Raw genomic sequence first — 18,023 nt, forward strand, 5'->3', positions numbered from 1 at the left:
GATAGCTTATGCTAACCACACGACACTTATCTGTTGACCTTATTACCACAAGGAGAAGACTCAAAGAATCTTTAGGATCAGTGAGGTGTTTATTATGAACTCAATGGAGTAGCGTTTTCTTTATCTTTACCCTCCACAGAACTGACACATTTCTATGTAGAGTAAAGCAGAGATAAATTCTTACCAAGTAAATTTACATTGGATATTCATTGTCTTTATCAGTCTCTTTCCTAATTTATTTATGGTTGACAGTGTCGATATTGGTTTTAAACCGAGACATCATCTCTAAAAATCTCAACTCAAATGCCATGGTGGGAAAAAAAATTGATGTTACCATAATACCCTGATCAAATATAACACCCAGTCAACCCGCCTTCCACTGAATGCTGAGACATTTGTCTGCTTCCCTTGTGGTCACCCCATCAATGCATTCGCATTCTCCCATTACACCCACAAGCCCTCCTCTCCCTCTGTCCTGCTTCCATTCCTTAACCCCCCCACTCCACTCCGCTCCCCGAAAGCTATGACACAACTGTCTTTCGTCCCCCTGCTGCCTCTGCAGCTCTCTCTTCCCTTCAGTAGCAGTCTCAGTCTTCCTTTCTTATTTTTTTCTTGCCAGTTGTAAGCGGTCGGAGCAATAGCAGCAGGAAGTGAGAAAGCTTGTGTTGTTGGATTTATACCTGGCTTTAACCCCCGATGCTCAGCGTTACAAACGTGGCTCGGGTGTCTCCCGCATCAAGGCAAGTAGCATTGTTCACTGATGGCTCAGTAGTCACTGAACGAGGTTTGCAAAAGCCTGCGTTCACATGCATGTGTCATGAACAGCGGCGCTAGCTTTGCAGACGATTGGACGACCTGTATATAGGCTAAGAGGACAGCTCGATTGGAAGGGGGGTGCTGAAGCTGTGGGGATCCTGATGGGGGTGGGGTGTAGCTTTTGTGTGGGGGGAAGGGGGATGGGCAAAAAGGGTGGAAAGACGAAAAAAAAAAACTTCACTGAAACGAATGCTGATTATATATAACCAGTTAAGCTAATATAAAAACATGCTGTGGTGTTTTACAGTTGCATTGTACTAAGGTGAGGATGCTGTTGTTGATCTACAGTGCTAACAAAGGTCGCTGTTGTCATGCTGGTTGACTGAGGTTACACATTGCACTCACAGTTGGAATCACTTTGCGATACCTGAGATAAACAAATAACATCATATAGTTGATCCTAAATGGCAAAAAAGTGGCGAATAAATCAAAAACCAAAGGGCTGAGAAATGACCAGAACGTATCGATTCAGAACAGAATCCCAAATCCTCTGTGTGTCTTCTGCCACGTGTTGGATAAGCTTTGTTGTGTTCATCAAGGATGTTTTTATTGGGTTTGTAAAGACCGACCTGTTATACTGGTCTAAGCTCAGACACACAGAGTCTTCACCATCAAGCTGATGCGAATCCAGCAGCGCTTGAGCAATTATTTCGGAGTCTTTTCTAAAGTTTGACAATCTCTTCCATTAATGTAAACGTTGAAAAATTAGGAAAGCATCCTTTAAATGTCTGATTTGTTCCCTTAATTTTTATATTCATGGAATACATGTTTGTATAATAGTGTGTGTTTGTGTTGGCTCCTCGCTATTGTATAGTAATATTCGGATAAATTAGTGTCGATATGCCATGTAACATCATCACATAAAGGTATTATGTCATAGTTTGGTTTTGAATTTGATGATATTTCAACATAGTTTAGTTTCATAGTCTTTCGTTTACAGTTGCAGACCACATAAATAAGGTTCAAATTGAACAATTTTACCATTTCAACCTCCTCCCGTCAGCAGCATTTTTTCAAGAGTGCAGATTCTATTTAACCACTACTTACTTTTCTCTGACCCTGAAAATTGTGGAGCTGCATAGCAGGTTAGATGGTGAAACATGTATCCATTATGGTCACAGTGATGGGCAAGGAACTCACCAAGTGCTGTTTGTAATTTCCAAGGTTTTCTTGTCTTCTCTTAATTATTGTTTAAAAACCGACAAAGCACTAGGATAAGTCATTCCCAGAAAATCTGTCTCAATGGCTGTGTGGGGGGCAATAACACGCACAAAAAAAGCAAGAGTGTGGAAAGGAATGCATTTTGTCTTTGACAATGCTTCTCCAAATGTTGGAAAATTCACTTAACTTTTTCGACAGATGTTTTACTTATACAGTAAAACAGCGTGAAAGAAATGAAATGTTGTGTAAGTTATTAATACAGCTATTTTGTAGATTTTAATCACAAAACCAGCTGAAATCTATGAATACTTGAGAGCCCCTATCATTACTTACAACTGCCTATTTTAATAGATCAGGCAATGAATATACTTTTAAGATGCATTAAAACATTCAGTGGAAATTGTCTTAGCATCACAGCAGAAGCTAGCATCTAAAGTCTTCCTCACTTCCCCTCATTGAAGTCACAGCCAATCAGTGTCAAGAAAAAGGAAATCCACTTGGCTGTTTTACAATGCAACCCAATATTCTATGAAGTACACTTGTGTCGAGGTATTTCAGTTTCCCTACCTGTTTTTCTTTCTCTTACAAACATTATATTTTTGCTTTACAATAAACTGAATACGTGAATTCATTTCACTAGACAGCAAATAGACTGTAGGTCAGACTAGGTTAAGTTACTTTGTTGTAGTATGTGTTTTTATTTTGAATATGCTTTTATAACTTTGAACATGTCAGGAACTGTGGTTAAAACAAAACCCTGCGATAATGATTAGTTGTTTAAGTTATGGATGATCTGTTGATCTTAATTGCACAATCTTTACCGTCGTCTTTTTTTCGTCTTTTTTTCAGTCATTGAATGGACCAAACTGAAGGCAGCCACAACACACTTTGGTGTGGGAATTAAACTTAAAATTTGTTATTTTAGCCATCAGCAAAAGAGGGTTCAGAGTTTTTTCCTTGTCTTTTTCACCGTCCATGAGCTTTAGCACCAGTTACATCAAGACCATGTAACTGGTCAAAGATGTTACTTACATAGAGTGTGAAAACATGGCATGGTGGAATACTGTGCCATAGTCTTTTGCTTCTGTTTTTACATTTTTGTCCCCAGAAATGTAAAATAAAATATCAAACATTATAGAATGAAAACAAAACACAGAAATTGTTTCATATAGTAATGGGATAAAGTTGGCTAAACTATAATTGCACCACTTGTTAAATTGTATGACTTGTGTTTTCCCGGATATTTGGGTTCGGTTTTGCTAGCCACACCCAGCCTAGTTAATGACAGACATGTTGAATCAAACTGTTATTTTATTAGAGCCAACCTGGCAGCATAAAGTTGGCTTAAAAGCCTGAAAAATTAATAAGTTATGTTGCTTTTTGTGAAATTAAATAGGGGAGCAAAGTCATTTATCTTTCAGACTGGAAAGGTTTAGAAAGTCACTACATGCATTTTTGCAAAATACAGCTGATGCACACTGAGGACTTTGAATGTCTTGGATGACCTTTGACCCCACAGACTCTTATGTGCTCCTCTTGTTTTTCCCAGCCCCCTTCCTCTGACTTCTGGGCATAACAAATGAGCCCAACTCTCAGCTGCATGTCTTTCTTCCCAAGCTGCATCCCAACTGGATCTGAGAGATTGCAATTGGTAGTTTGTCGTCTCATGCAGAATCTGTGCTGAACTTTTCAACACTCATCTGCTGGAGTTGTAACACTTATAAAAGTCGGTGAACTTCTGAGCTCGTTCCGTTGTTTGACATGTAAATTTATGCAGCTCCTGCCTCACTAAGCGAGGCACTAAAGTTTCTTCCCCTCGCTCCTTTTCCCCTCACATCTTGGTCAAGGATTACTTGCTATGGACTCAAAACAGCAGACAGCTTGTGTATGAGTTGGTGCATGCTGTACCATCGGTGTATGGGGAGAATAACAGAGAAAATAGCAGGTTTTAGGATCTGATGGCATCTGTGAGAACAAGAGGGAATGGGGGTGAAGAGCTAAAAGGGAGGAGAAGAGGGCTGTGTGGGGGGTGGGCGGGTGCATGTGGGTGCCTGCGAGACGGGAAACAGCGGGGCTCAGTCAGTGAGAGAGAGACACAGAAGCCTCGCATTGGTGTGTGTGAGACGGAGCACATATTAAGCCAATGTGTGGATGCTGCTTAGGTTAGCTCCAGTTAGCCTAGCATCCCCAAGCCAAAGCTGGACAGAGGACACAGGCATAGGAGGAGAAAGGATAACTAAATCTGCATCCTTCTCACAACCCCCACCCCTTCCTTCTTTCCTCTCATCTACACCTGACTGGATTTTTTCTTCTTCTTCTTTTTTTTTAATCTCTTCTTCTGTCTCCTGTCGACGTGGTGTTGTTCTCCGGACTGTAGGCTGAGGGAGCAGGAGCCAATCACAACCTTTTCTGATTGAGGTATTTTGTTTTTGTGTTTGATTTGGAGACGAGGGGTGGCTGTGATTTAATACTCGTGGAGGTGGAATTGGAGGAGTGGGGGCATGAGGATGGAGGAGAGGCAGGAAGGCTGTGCATCAGGCGGAAGGCACATCGCCGGCAGTAATGGAGGCTGATGTGTTTGTGGTCAAACGGAAGCCGTCTGCGTCTCGTCTGTCTCAGGTTTGACCGTCTGCGCGCGTCTCGTGCGAAAGCCCCCCGGCCGCCAGTGTTGACATGATGTGTGATCGTGCCGGAAGCCGCTTTACCCGTCCCGTTTGTCCGGCTGGAGCTCCTCGGATGCTAAGCTTAGCTCCTTCCTCTCCTCCATCCTCTCCCTTAAATTCTTTTACCATTTTTCTCTGTCTCATTTTTTTCCCCTTCCTCCCTGTTTTTTTTTTTTTTCTTCAGTCTATCTAATGTCTGGATGGCCCTCAAACCCACCCTTCCTGCCCTCCATTTCTACCCTCCTGTGCCCACTCCCTCCCCGCCCCTCTAAATTGTTCATTTTAAAGCTTTTCTTTCCCATTCCCATGTAGCTGTAGGTAGTAGCACTTAGCCGGCCAAGCTTGTTTTGAGCGTGGAAGAGAAAAAAAAAAAAAAAGACAAAGGCTGGCTGCGAGTGTACGCGGGGGGCATTTTCAGGCTGGTTTCTGGCTGATTTAGCTTCACACAGCCCTCTTGCCCCTTAAGGGTTTTCTAGTCTAATCTCTCAACCATTGCTCTGCTCCTCGAGCCCCCTGCGTTTTTCTCAATACCTATGTAGAAAAAAAAAGGAAATCGGGTCCGAAGAAAGGCCTGTTTTGATTTTTTTTTTTTTTATTGACATGTGGAACACCTCATATCTGTCTGAATCTCTGATTCTCTGGATCTGAGGACATTCAACCTCTAAAGAAAGGCATCCAGATAAGCTGCAAACACTGCTGTCTTTGCCACTTATGTCAAAGTCATCAGCACACAAGAAGATTTTGAAGGGGTTTTGAAGAAGAAAGCAGGATGGTGGAGGCATCTCCAAGGCAAAACAAATACATTTAGCCAGAACGTAGTCAGAAATTTGAGTACTGGAAAATGCTGGCCTGTGGCTTTTGGTTGGATTAACCCTTTACTGGGACAGATGGCTCCATCCCCCTGCCGAGCTAGCAAACCCTAGTCAGCTTGTCAGCCCCTCTTTGCGTGCCTGTTTGTGTGTGCGTCTTTCATGAAAAAAAGAACAAGGTTTGGCAGGCTTGCTCAGGCCAACATGGTGGATGGATCTGTTTTGGTTCTTGGAATATGATGGCAGTCTGCTGTCCTTCCCCTTGTGTTTGTGTGTAAGCATGCAGGTTTTTGACAAGGATCCACGAGGACGGGCCTCAGTATTTTCTTGGGAAAATATGGACTCGGTTGGCCGGCTTTCACGACTGCATGTTGATTGTGGAGATTTAAAGAAATGATTCAGTTTGTTGTTTGGGCACAGCTTCTGCTTTGAAACTGTGGCCAGATTTTTTTAACATGTAAGCTGTTGCCATTCCTGGTTTTCACCCATCAGTTATGCAAAGAAAAATATTCCTACATTTATGTATCTGTTTCATTTGTTTTCAGCTTAAAATGATATGAAATTGACATAAACACAAGTTATAGACTAAAAGGACGAGTTGGACAAAAAAAAAATCTTGTATAGTCCATGACTTCTGTCAAAACACAATTTACTGTAGCCAGGGCCGGCCCAAGCCTCCATGGGGCCCCAAGCGAAATTTGGTTTTGGGGCTCTCTAGTTCTGCTAACATTGTGGACTGGCTGGACCATCAGATCTTTCATACACCTGCTTTTAACTTATTGCATCTCTGGCAGTGCTGTTTACATTAAATACATGTATCATATAGGATACATTTATTGGCCAACTTATTTATCGACCAGTTGATTTTCTGCGCGCCGGTTTCCTTCATTTTGGGGGATCGTAATCGGCTGATACTTACATGTGAAGCAAATCTTATCCCCTAATCGTATCTTCGTTAGCAAAGGGTTAAAAATCAGTCTCTGTTCTTCTGCTCTGCAGTGAGAGATCTGACCCACCAGGTCAGGTCTGAACGATTACAGTTAATATTAACCTCACTGTTGCCAACTCAGTGACTTTCTTGCTATATTTAGCAACATTTCATTAAAAAAAAATAAAAAAAAATCATATCAACCTAAATCAAAATCGGCAGATCAGGCTCTTTAGAGATCGGTAACCAGATATTGGCCAGAAAACTGCAATCCGTGCAGCTCTACACACATATTCATGACATTCTTTGAGTAAATAAACTTCTCTTAAGTTTCACTCCAATAAGCTAAAAATGCAATTTATATCAAGTGAGTCTTTCTCCCCCGAAAATGTGGACTGGTACCGGTTCTGGACTTCGATTCTGAGCCTTCAAATGATTTAACTAAAGTTTCGCATAACTTAGTAGTTGATGTGAAAATAATGTTTGTTTTAGCCACAAAAGGATTATGCTCAGCAGCAAACAACAGATCCCCAACGACAGAGTAGAGCAGCCAATTGACGTAGCAGCCATGTAGCCTGACTTAAAAACATTTTGCTAGACGATGTCAAACATTGACAAGTTTTAAGTATTTTCAAACCTTATCAAACACGGCTTTATGAAGCCAAAAATACCTCAGAAATATACAGAGTCAATTATGAGAATCAACTCATTTAAAGTTCAAACTCAGTTTCACACAAACACAAAGACCTTCGCATAAATGTTTGGCTGTTGAACTGGACCATTCAAGGTCGCTATTAAGCTAATTTTCTATTAGCAGTTTTAATAATCTTTCACATTACATTACATTACATTACCAAGACACATTAAAACAAACCTTTATCTTATCTTTCCTTTTATGTGACATTGTTTTGTTTACTTAACTTCTGACCGGCGCTTTGGATGCTCTGCACATTGTACAGCAGCTCATGTGACATGTTTAAATTGTAGCAGCTCCTCCACTGTGTTGGCACAATCTCCTTGACTGCCGAATATGAACAAAAAAATTGGAAAAATTGTGTTTTCACAATATATTGTAAATTTTGAATTAAATTCAACCTTGAAAGAATGCAACAAGACTTTTCAGTAGTCTTATTTAGAAATAGCTTATTCCACCATTCATTTCCATCTCCACAGAGGATATTTTATTATATTTTAGAGAACCTACAACTCAGATAGCTCATAAATTGCAGATCACATTCATAAATAAAAATTCACCATGGTGGAGATGCAAACATTAACCAATTCAGGAACAGGAGTTTATGATGCGAGTGCCTCAGATGATCAGTGACCAGATGTAGTTTTTGGAGGAACATTAGAGACATCAGGTGTTAAAACCTTGGATTGGGAAAATTTTATTTGGTGAGATGAAAAGAAAAGCCGCGTTTATTTGATGGTCGTCTGCAGGGCTCTTCTTCTACTGTCTATTATGGCATTGTGCTGCATTTTTCTTAGCGGCGACTCCTACCGCAAAGGAAGGAAGCGGCATTAAATGTGAGAATCTAAAATGTGGAAGAGGATAAACCAGAGATCGAGTCGCCTCAGTGTCTTATGTGATACTTTGGGAATTAGTTTAGTCTAACGAATATTTTAGTAATTGATTTATTTTATTGATTATTCTGACCACTAGCCTGTTTTAATAATAGTGTGCTCTGTTGATTATTTTTTTTGTTTAACTACTTAAGTCTTTTTTTTAAAATACAACATTAGAAATATTTCCAAACAACGTAATAATCTTTTTCTCGTAAATTGGAAAAAAGCTTAGTAGCTTTGTTTTTGGCAGTTTATTGGTAGTTTATAGTAAGAGAGGAATGAGCCAAGTGAATGATCACACAAAACATGGTCTTGTTATGCAAACCACCTTTTATATCTGCATTTATTTACTCTTCTTTTTATGTGGATTGTGGTATAAATAGTAGTTTAGTTGGGGGATCAGGCTTGGTGTTTGAATCAGAAGCTCCACTGGTGGAGTTGGACCGTTGATAAAATGAAGCCTTTGGCCTGAAAAGCCACAGTTATCCTCTGGTCAAAGCAGAGACCAAAACAGCTATTCTGGACCACACAAGCAGAACCCACAAGAGAAACACACTGAAGAAGCAGAAGTCACGAAGCAGCGGATGAGAAACAGAGGGAGGGATTATGTGGCATTATTATTATTACTGTTATTTTGTTTTTTGGTTTTATTTTATTTGAAATAAAATAAGTCAATGTTGGAGGACAGAGGCCGGTCCCCTGTACTGCTGGGTCATGACCATGAAAGTTTTGAACAAGCTATGCAGACAGTGACTCTGTCTCTAAACTCACAATATGAAGTAAAACAATACTCCAGTTTTTATTTTCACATACCTGGGTGTCAGACCTTAAACATAAATAAGGATTACTTTATTTGGTCTGCTTCTATTGCCCTAATATTATATATAGAGACCACTCTAAAGCTACTTGCTTAAATAGTGTCTGTGCTGGATGACCTGAATGCTCTGTAACAATAGCTGACTCTATTAATAGAACAATTATGATAATGAATTATTGCCAAACACGTTTACGGTGTCCCACTTTGAGCTGATGGATCTGAAATGTAGGAATCTTTTTTTTTTTTTTTTATGTTTATTTGTTAATTTCTCAGTGATATTACTGTTGATGTTTAACCTTTCAAGGAAACATTTGTAGTCATGTTAGTCTTTCTGGTTATGTGAAGGTTTTTGAAGCATTTCATTAGGGTGAAAAAAAAATAGCCTCCACTTAGCAAAAAATAAAAACAAATCTTTAGGAAATCTGCTTTTTCCTAAAAATTATTAAAACACAAAGCTTTCATACTTATCCCAGAAAGCCAAATATTTTTGGGTATTTCATTTGCATCTGATTGGCATATTTTGAGTTGCACAGCACGCCACAAAAGGCACACATAAGAAAAACGTGTTATAAAGCAAAAAGCTAATGATTCGCAACATGATCAGGTTTTCTCTCAAAAATGCAAACAAGTCTCGACTAATAGGATTCCCTCCAGTTCTTTGTTTGGAGGTTGAGTGGCTGAATTAAAAAGATAATTATGACTGGGATGTCAAAATTGCAGCTTTTTTATGACCAAAGAGAGAGGAAAAAATGTCACAGTTACATTGTCATTTTCTCATTCTCATAGACTCATTTTCTTTTTGTAAATGAGTCTGTAATGCAACCGCAGAGTCCATTGTAACCTTTAGGGATATTTATATAGACCTTTGTAATCAGACAACTATAAATGTTATGTCTGTGTGGGCTGTAATGTGTAATACTTTCAACAGAGAAATAAATATTTCATAAATGATAGAGATGCACTGATCAGGATTGTGTGGCCAATTTTTAAAACTTTGACTTGTTAATAATTTTGACCTATTCAGATTTTTCTTATCAACTGTAGTATAAAATCAATAATCTAAGAAGATAACAGTAAATATCTAGATATATCTTCTACTAGATGCAACCCCCTTATTCTATAAAATAAGGGGGTTGCATCACTTTAGATGTTTTGCTGCATTACATAGTAAAATTATTCTGCTAGAACTCAGCGGCTATTTGTAAGTGTAAATGTAGCGTTCATCTATACACTTGTGAAACTAGCACCATGAAAAATGGTACCAAAATTGGTATCCAGAGAACTATTCCCGACCATATTAGCTTTGTTGGCAGTTTGAGTTCATTGTTAATATTTCAAGATGACAAATTCTTATCACAGCAATTTTTCCTCCAGTAAAAAAAAAAAGCAATAAAAAATTGGCAAACAATAATTGGCCAGTGTAGAACAATCAACTGTTTTAAGTTTGGCTTCAATAAAATGGGTAAATTTAACCAACATGGAGCCTTTTAAGTTTAACTAAAAACATGATCAAATGCAACAAATAAACAAAAGTATAGCTCACTTTGACTTACAGTAGCTGTTTGGATTTTATGTGTTCTCCAGAAAATGTACCTAGTTTTCCTCTAGGAATCTAATGCATATAGAAACAATACCTGTCAGTACAAAATGACGCAGTTTTAGATCCCAGATTTGATTGGTGGAAAATAATGCGGTAAAATTTCTTTATTGCGAGCCGAACTTGGCATTGAGGAAATGGTTTCATTTATAGCCACATGTTGTTCAGTCAGGTTTACACTTATCTAATGTTTAACAAAGACTTGCTACAAAAGCTGTTCTTGTCTTGGGTTATTTATGGAGGTGCATAGAAGACTGTGTATAATTTCTAAAGAGTCACCAAAACTTGTCATTGTATTTAGCCAAGAACAATACTGACGACAAACTTGCGCGCCACGTGGTCCGCTGCTGTCATTTTATCAATTGTGAAAAGATTTTATGTGGGATTACTTGAGAGTTGTTGCCCTTTGATGATTCATACACTTTTAAAATCTTTGTGAGCCTTGAATCTTGGTTGTGACTGAAATAGCCAGCAGCTTGCAGTTACTCATTGCAATTTTTAGACATTTTCCCTGGATCTTTATTTCAGCCAAGAAGTTAAACTGGTTCACTTTCCTCTGCTGAAATCAAGCCATCTGTGAGGCTCAGGCACGCTTAAGGAAAGCTAAACAGCACCATGAAACCGGATCTGATGGAGATGTCAAGCAAGACGGCTGTTCAGCTCTCAGCAAAAAGGAGTCAAATTGCCCAAAAAGTCAACACCGGCGTCACTCCTGTAGAAGGAATTAAATGTAGGTCACAACTAAACTGCAAGGCCAGGCCTGAGGGATATGTGCGCTCAGGGTGCTGTGTTGCTTTGGGGAGAATGCAAGTGTAGGGAATAAACAGATTTTTCACACACGGGTATTTTTAGAAGCTGGTTTGCGTCTAAGTGGAGGCATGCACCGCCTTTTTGCAGTCTTCAGTGTCACAACGGCAATACGTTGAAGCGGGAAAAAAAGAAAAAAAAAGGACCAAAGTTTAATTTCAGATTCTCGTCCTATGATCCTTTAATCACTGAAGTGTCTTAAGCACATTTTATTGTTTTGCTTATTTTTGCTTTAGCATCACTATATTGTCAAATGGAGTCTCGTGTCACCATGTGCCAGGATAAATATAACCAATCTTGGCCTGTCATGCCACCAGAGATCCAGACACTCCCTTAAAAATAGGCTGCTATCAATTAAATATAGATGAGCTGCTGAATGTGTCTGCCTGTTAATGTTAGTATGAAGCTTGAATAAGAGAGTTTTAAGAGGAGGGCTGTGTGTGAAGCCATAGTAAAATAACGAGCTCTTTTTCAAGTTTTGTCCAGGAGGCTTACCTTGTATGTTTAGAAAGAGTAGCAGCCAACCTACACTCTGGTCAAATGAGATTCAAAGTGATGTGTTAGCCTATTTGCAAATTGATGTGTGACAGAAAACTATTGAGATTTTTGGCTATGGTGTGGCAACAACAAAATCCTTTGACATGTGTTGGCGTCTACGATCCAAACTCTGAACCATGAATACCACTGTTCGGTCGGAGATGCTGACAGGACGTCATGAAAAGATGCGTCGATCCGTTGTAAGATGATTGATGCTAAAGACTTACCATGACGACCAAGGTCAGAGTAGAGATTGTGACCAATGACTATCTTGACGTATTGATTGTGGTTGGAAAGGTGTAACTGGATGCTCTCTGTAGTCGGTAACAGATCCTGTGTGGAGAGGAAACGTGTAGATTGGTGCTCAGGTCAGAGCGACACTAAACTGATCTTCAGACATTAAAAGCCGCCCAAAGCTGGCAGGATCTAAAATGAGACGTTTTCAGTTTGTGCATCTCTTAAAGTCTTTCCATAGGTATTAAAATTTGACATGGGACTTTACACCTTCAAGGTATAGCCTGAAGCAGATTAAGTCTTTTTATTGCTGTTGTTGTGTGTGTGTTAGCATAGAGCCAAAAAAACTCCAACCTTAAACATTGAGGCTTTGAAAATTACCACAGACGGCTCCAATGTAAACCTTAACTAAACAGTGGCACAAAAGTGGGTATGCTATGCATTCAGGGCGCTGCAGTAGAGGGGGCGTCAAAACCCCCTCTAGAAAAATGTTTTTTCTCATTAGCATTTTATGTATTTAACAGCATGAAATGATCAATAACAGAGTAACGGCACTGATTAGGCATCCCTCTGCTCCTTCACCTCCCCTCCTATTGAGTTGTACAAGTTTATGTGTGTATCAGACGAATTAGTCCAGTGTCACTATAGACCTTAGACTCAAACAGTTTGGTGACCCATGTTACCAACATTTTTGGCAGGGGGACACTTGAGTTTAAATGCCTTATTCAATATCACTACAGTGGTGTTGTGCTGTATCTGATGAGTCAAATCAGACGCAATGTCCAGTCAGTAAATGTTATCCAACAAGGAGATCAAACTGCAACATTAGGGAGGCAATTTAAAGATTCATTTTTATTGTGGTTTGACTGCTGTATTTTTTAAACCTACTTAACACAAAATTAATGTCATTCAGCTGTGAGGATAGAGAGAAAGAAGAGAAGATGACAGAGGAATAATAAGGACTTGTGGCGGGGTATAAGAACTGGCAATGTCTTTCAAAAACATTGAAGCACCATGAAACCAGTAGTTCTTGCATAAACGCTTATCTGATGCGGAAAGAAATTACTTCTCTCTTACGCTGAGGAAAGACTATTGACAGTGAACTGCAGAGAACCACTGGAGAAGAGCGTTGACTCGAGTTATTGACAACATACTCTTCCTTGGAGAGAGAAACTTGCCACAAAGGGGAAAAAAAAAATTTGTTAGGAAATTCTAAAAATGGAAATTTTCTGGGAATCCTTGAGCTCATAGGACGATATGATGTCCCACTGGCAGAACATCTGAGAAAGGCTGCCTCCAAACAAACCACTGGATGTCTGACATGGTGCACTGAGAATGAATTTTCAGATTCAAGTGTGTTTTGGGTGAAATATCTGCCCAGAACAAAACCTCTAAGTACTTTGCAGTGGAACTGGACTGCACACCTGATATTTCAAAGCAAGAGCAGGCCTCAGTCATCATTCGATATATTGATACGGCTGAGAAGAAAATGATGATGTGTTCGCATCCACTTCAAAAATATGTGGTTGCGCCCCTGGTTCTCCGCAACAGGAGTCAAATCTGGTCACTGCTGGAATCACGCAGTGGAGGTGGCGCGGTTTCCACTGTGTATCTATCCTGGTAATGTTTGAGTGTGTTTCAAAGGTGACCAATGCTTTACTTTCAGCTCAAAATTCCCAATTTCTAAATGTGTGGCATTTAAATTCATTGGCTTTTCTGAGGGTAAAATTGTAGATCATTTTTACCCCGAGGCAGTCGGTCAGTGTTTCTCAGTCGAGCTGCGAGCAGTTGTTTTTAGCGGAGTTAACCCAACAGCTGTCCAATTTCCAGGCAAGATTTTCTATTTTCAAGTACAGCAGTGTCAAACTTTGAGTGTTTAAGCGTGCCGAATGAGTGTGATTTAACTGTGACAGTTTTATTAAATACTACAGAGCCTGCTTTCTGAATTCATCTCCAACTAACACTGATAACGGGCGTTCTGGGTGATAATAATTTTTGAAGCGATGCACCGATAAAAGATTTTGTGAAATTTTGCCGAATTATTTATATATATGCATACTATCAACTTTTTCCTTAAATTAAATATGTAACATTCTATATCGCTCTCATTAAAAACAGAAAAACCCAATAAAACTGTCCTGGTGAGGGGAGAGCGTGACCTATAAGTAAAATCAAACTAAATAATTTACATTTCTCTTTTATTCTTCATCAAGACCAGGTATAGCAACTTTAAAAACCTCAAAATCTACAAATTCACTATCGCCTTAATTTTCAAAATAAAAGGCAACATTAGCCAATTCATTGCTTTAGAGAAAAAAAAAACCTCTGATTCACTGTCTGACAGTAAATCACCAAATGTTTTTGTTAAAATTCATGTATATGTTTCTGATTATATCTTTAAGCTGCTCTGTACAGCGTGTCACGTGACACGACCTTCTCACAGTAGTTTTCTGGAATATTCTTACTGACAGAACTGCTATAGGTAATACAGGTTCATTGGGCACAGTGCTTAAACACATGTTCAGTACATAAGTTTTCTATGTGCCTGAGTTCAGTGATTTCTTTTCTACTCCCAAACATTAGCTTTACTCCTTAAGCCATTTTGCATCATTTGTTGTCTATTCAGAAGTCTGATTTGTTTCCACACAGTAATATTTTTTCATTCTGCAATCTGTTTTGTGAAGTGCACCGGTCCCTCCTGCAGCAAAACACACAGCTGGTATTCTCGGGCTTGTTGGCTTACTCCCCTTGAACTCTGTTAGTATCTCTTAGTTTGTATTCTGTATGAAGTTTGTAAATCTCTATCTTAACTGGTAGACATCTTACTGATTCAGAAAATTGCTAAATTTGAATCTTCTGCCATCAACAACATCCTCACTGAAGAGGATGTTATTGTTTCCTAGTGGGACTTCAGTATGTTTTGTTTACACGTTTCTGTGCAGTTTAACAATAAAATTCTCATATTTTGTCTTTTTTTCCTTTTGTTTTGGAAACATCCCCAGGGCACACTGTAAGTTTGACTGGAAAATTCAACTTTTTCAGTAGACGTTCTTAATACGCGTAACGTTATCTGCATGATTCATGATCTAGGCAAAAGAGCAATTTGGTTTGAAAGGGAGTGAAACTTTCACATCAATGCTGTATTGCAAAAGGAAAAAAAAACTAATTGACTTCCCACAGAAATGTGACCTTTAATAGTTTTTTACAGTTGAATGTCATTCAAAAATGTATCCGCAATCCAGTGTGTGCTCCTGGATGGAGTCTGGAAACAGTTAAATAAAAAAATAAAAAAAAGCCCAACAACTTATCCAGGATAAAGACATCAATGCTGGGTAATTTGATCTTTTATTGCTGTTGTTCTTTCTATCTTTGTTTTCTCGTGCATCTCATTTTTGTTTTGCATGTTTCATTTACAGCACTCTGAAATACGTCAAAGCTCTCTGGTACTTCATTCTTCTGTAATTTTACAGAAAACAAGTTGGGGAAGCCGGCGTCCATGCAGAACGACATTTCTTGGTGAACAACCCAGACACATGCTTTTTTTCTGTGTGTATAATAAAACATTTCAATTTTTTGAAATGATTTGCTTGTCCCTCAACAGTCCATTTCCACTGGTCAGAATGCTTCATTATTTGTGGCAATACCTGGAAATAATGGTAATTCTGCAATTCGTTGGCCTTATTTTGTCTGAAGTCGGCATGAAGCGGGATGGTCACTCAACTCTAATCTCTGACTCTAGTCCCAGAAATCCCAACCTGTCTTTCCCTCTCGCTTCATTTCACAGCCTGGTCAAAGGCGCTTTTGTGTTCAGGGTGTAGTGAATGAATTCAGCCTTTGGTGATAACTGCGTCTTAGCCATGGGTTTCAGCCAAGGTCCTGCTTTTCGATTCCCCTTTGATATACTGGTCACAGTTCCACTTCCTATTTGGTTTTCTAAGAGAAGTGTCCAAATAGAGTCGAATCAATGGCAACCATTGTTTGGAGGGATAATAAGCTGAAGACGCTTTAAGGTGGACATTCGTTGTGCCTGGCAATGAGCAAAATGGAACCATTCATCTCATAGACTCTAAATAACGTAGCAATCGAGATTTTTTATGCGTTTCACGTGACGTCTTGACTCTTGCGATGGACATGCAGAAGAAATTCACTCCCCTTTTGAGACAGCTTTGCGTTCGAGTTGAGGCTGGTCAAGATCACTTTGTGTGAGAGAAGGATGGTCTTCCTGTTTGTTGCATGCCGGTGTGAATGTGACGCTCTATTTGAGAGAGGATGTAGACACCCATGATTTATCACCAATGTCACCGAGCGTGGCGGCAAAGGGAGCTTTCCCTCCATATCGCCGCACATCTATTTTTACCTTCTTATTACTTACCAGAGACAACGTGATTTGGAGACGAGATGAAAGATTGAGGAGCATGAAAAGAAAGAAGAGGCATGAAATAAATGACACTGTCTGGATGGTTTTATTCATACTGTTAATTATTGTAAGAAAATGTGTGGAAATCTGCCCAAATTGGGCCAATATATGTTAGGAATACATGCAACAACTGACTGAGGATTATTTAAAAGGAAAACCTTCTTTGTCGTTGCCACACTGCTCGACTTTCAGCAGCCATTTAAGGGACCGCGTGAATCTCGCAGGCTCCGTGCCAAGTCAAACACACATTCACACACGGGCTCACAATTCACCCCCCAAACATACGTCAGGATCTCACTCGGTGTTACCAGCGTACCTCACACTCTCTCCCCCTGTGTGACTCAACATCGGCACAGGAGCTTCTCAGTTTTATTTTCTTTGTTTGGTATAGAGCGGAAACTCCTTTTTTGAGGTCACTTACAGAGCTGCTTCTCTTTGTTCATTGTTTTTCCTGTACCAGCAATGTCAATACTGTACTCCATAATTTTGCATCCCTTTCTAGGAACATGGCCAATGTTCAGCATTGGCCATGTTTTATCTTATTTATAGCATGAAAATGTATTTTTGTCCAATAATTTTGTTGTTTTTGTACGCCTTGGAAAAGGGAGCTAAAAATGTTGGAAAGCAATGATATATATATATAAAAAAAACGAGATCTACAAATTTTCTTTCAGAACTAAGATATATAACAGCAGTCAGTGTTTTTTTTTCTCAAGCTGTCTTACTTTGGTCATTAATTATTGATATTAAGAATCGAGGCCTACATCATGAAAATATATTTTTTTAAAAACGTATTTCAGAAATAAAGATTTAAGAAGATGACAGAATAATTTTTTTTTAACTTATTCCCTAAAGAAAGTCATATTCCATGATCGATACGGCGAGTAATAAAAGTCGTACACAAGCACAAGTTTTCCAAATTCGAGAACAGCAGCACAAAATCCATTGTTAATTGGATTCTTAAATCCAATTAACAATGGATTTTAATTGATTAAACTCCATTGTGAATTCCAAAAGGGACTGATCAACATAATATGATGTTTGACATTATTCAGTTTTAAAAAGGCACAGATACAGAGGCAGCTATTTGTTACATATATTTTATGTATATTTTAGCAGTTTAATACGTTTATCAATACATTCTGGTTCAATCAGCCCTTTGAGAACATTAAAGATTTTGATGTGACCCAAAATGAAAATGAGTTTGACATTCCTGTCTTAAGAGCTTCGCTCTCTCTTGCTCTCTTGCTGCCTGATCCAACGTCATGCTGCCTTTAAGGATTTGGCAGAGTCTTAAGAAGTGAAACAATTGCTAATGTCAATTTTAGGCCAGGACCTTCTTTCCTTTATTCCTTTTAGAAATGTATTTTCTTCTTCCTGTGTGACGTAGTTCTGCTAACCAATGAGCATTGATACTCCGTTGCACTGTTTCACAGGTGTATAATTTCTGATTGAAGTCCACTAACTTCATCCTTGTCTCTGATTTGGCGTCTAGGTACGACTCGCTCCCCACGTGAAGGAGAAGTTCCTGGTGTGGATTACAACTTCCTCTCTGTAGAGGACTTCCTAGTGTTGGAGAAAAGTGGAACCCTCCTGGAAATTGGAACATATGAAGGTGAACTGCAATGCCACAGTTTCTTTTACAGGACATGCTGTTGCTAACCTCTA

General features: G+C 39.1%; 1 protein-coding gene across 9 annotated transcripts in view; it reads left to right on the forward strand.

Moving 5' to 3' along the window:
* The window catches only part of magi1b (membrane associated guanylate kinase, WW and PDZ domain containing 1b), a 132,188-nt gene that overhangs the window by 55,481 nt on the left and 58,684 nt on the right, over positions 1-18,023 (forward strand). For all 9 annotated transcript variants that reach the window (XM_055024749.1, XM_055024763.1, XM_055024760.1 and 6 more), the window contains exon 3: positions 17,851-17,970. In XM_055024749.1, the coding sequence (XP_054880724.1) occupies positions 17,851-17,970 (120 nt within the window). The remainder of the gene's footprint in view (positions 1-17,850; positions 17,971-18,023) is intronic.

The sequence above is a fragment of the Poeciliopsis prolifica genome, unplaced genomic scaffold (assembly GCF_027474105.1).
Source record: "Poeciliopsis prolifica strain line A6 unplaced genomic scaffold, Auburn_PproV2 SCAFFOLD003, whole genome shotgun sequence".
Lineage (NCBI taxonomy): Eukaryota > Metazoa > Chordata > Actinopteri > Cyprinodontiformes > Poeciliidae > Poeciliopsis > Poeciliopsis prolifica.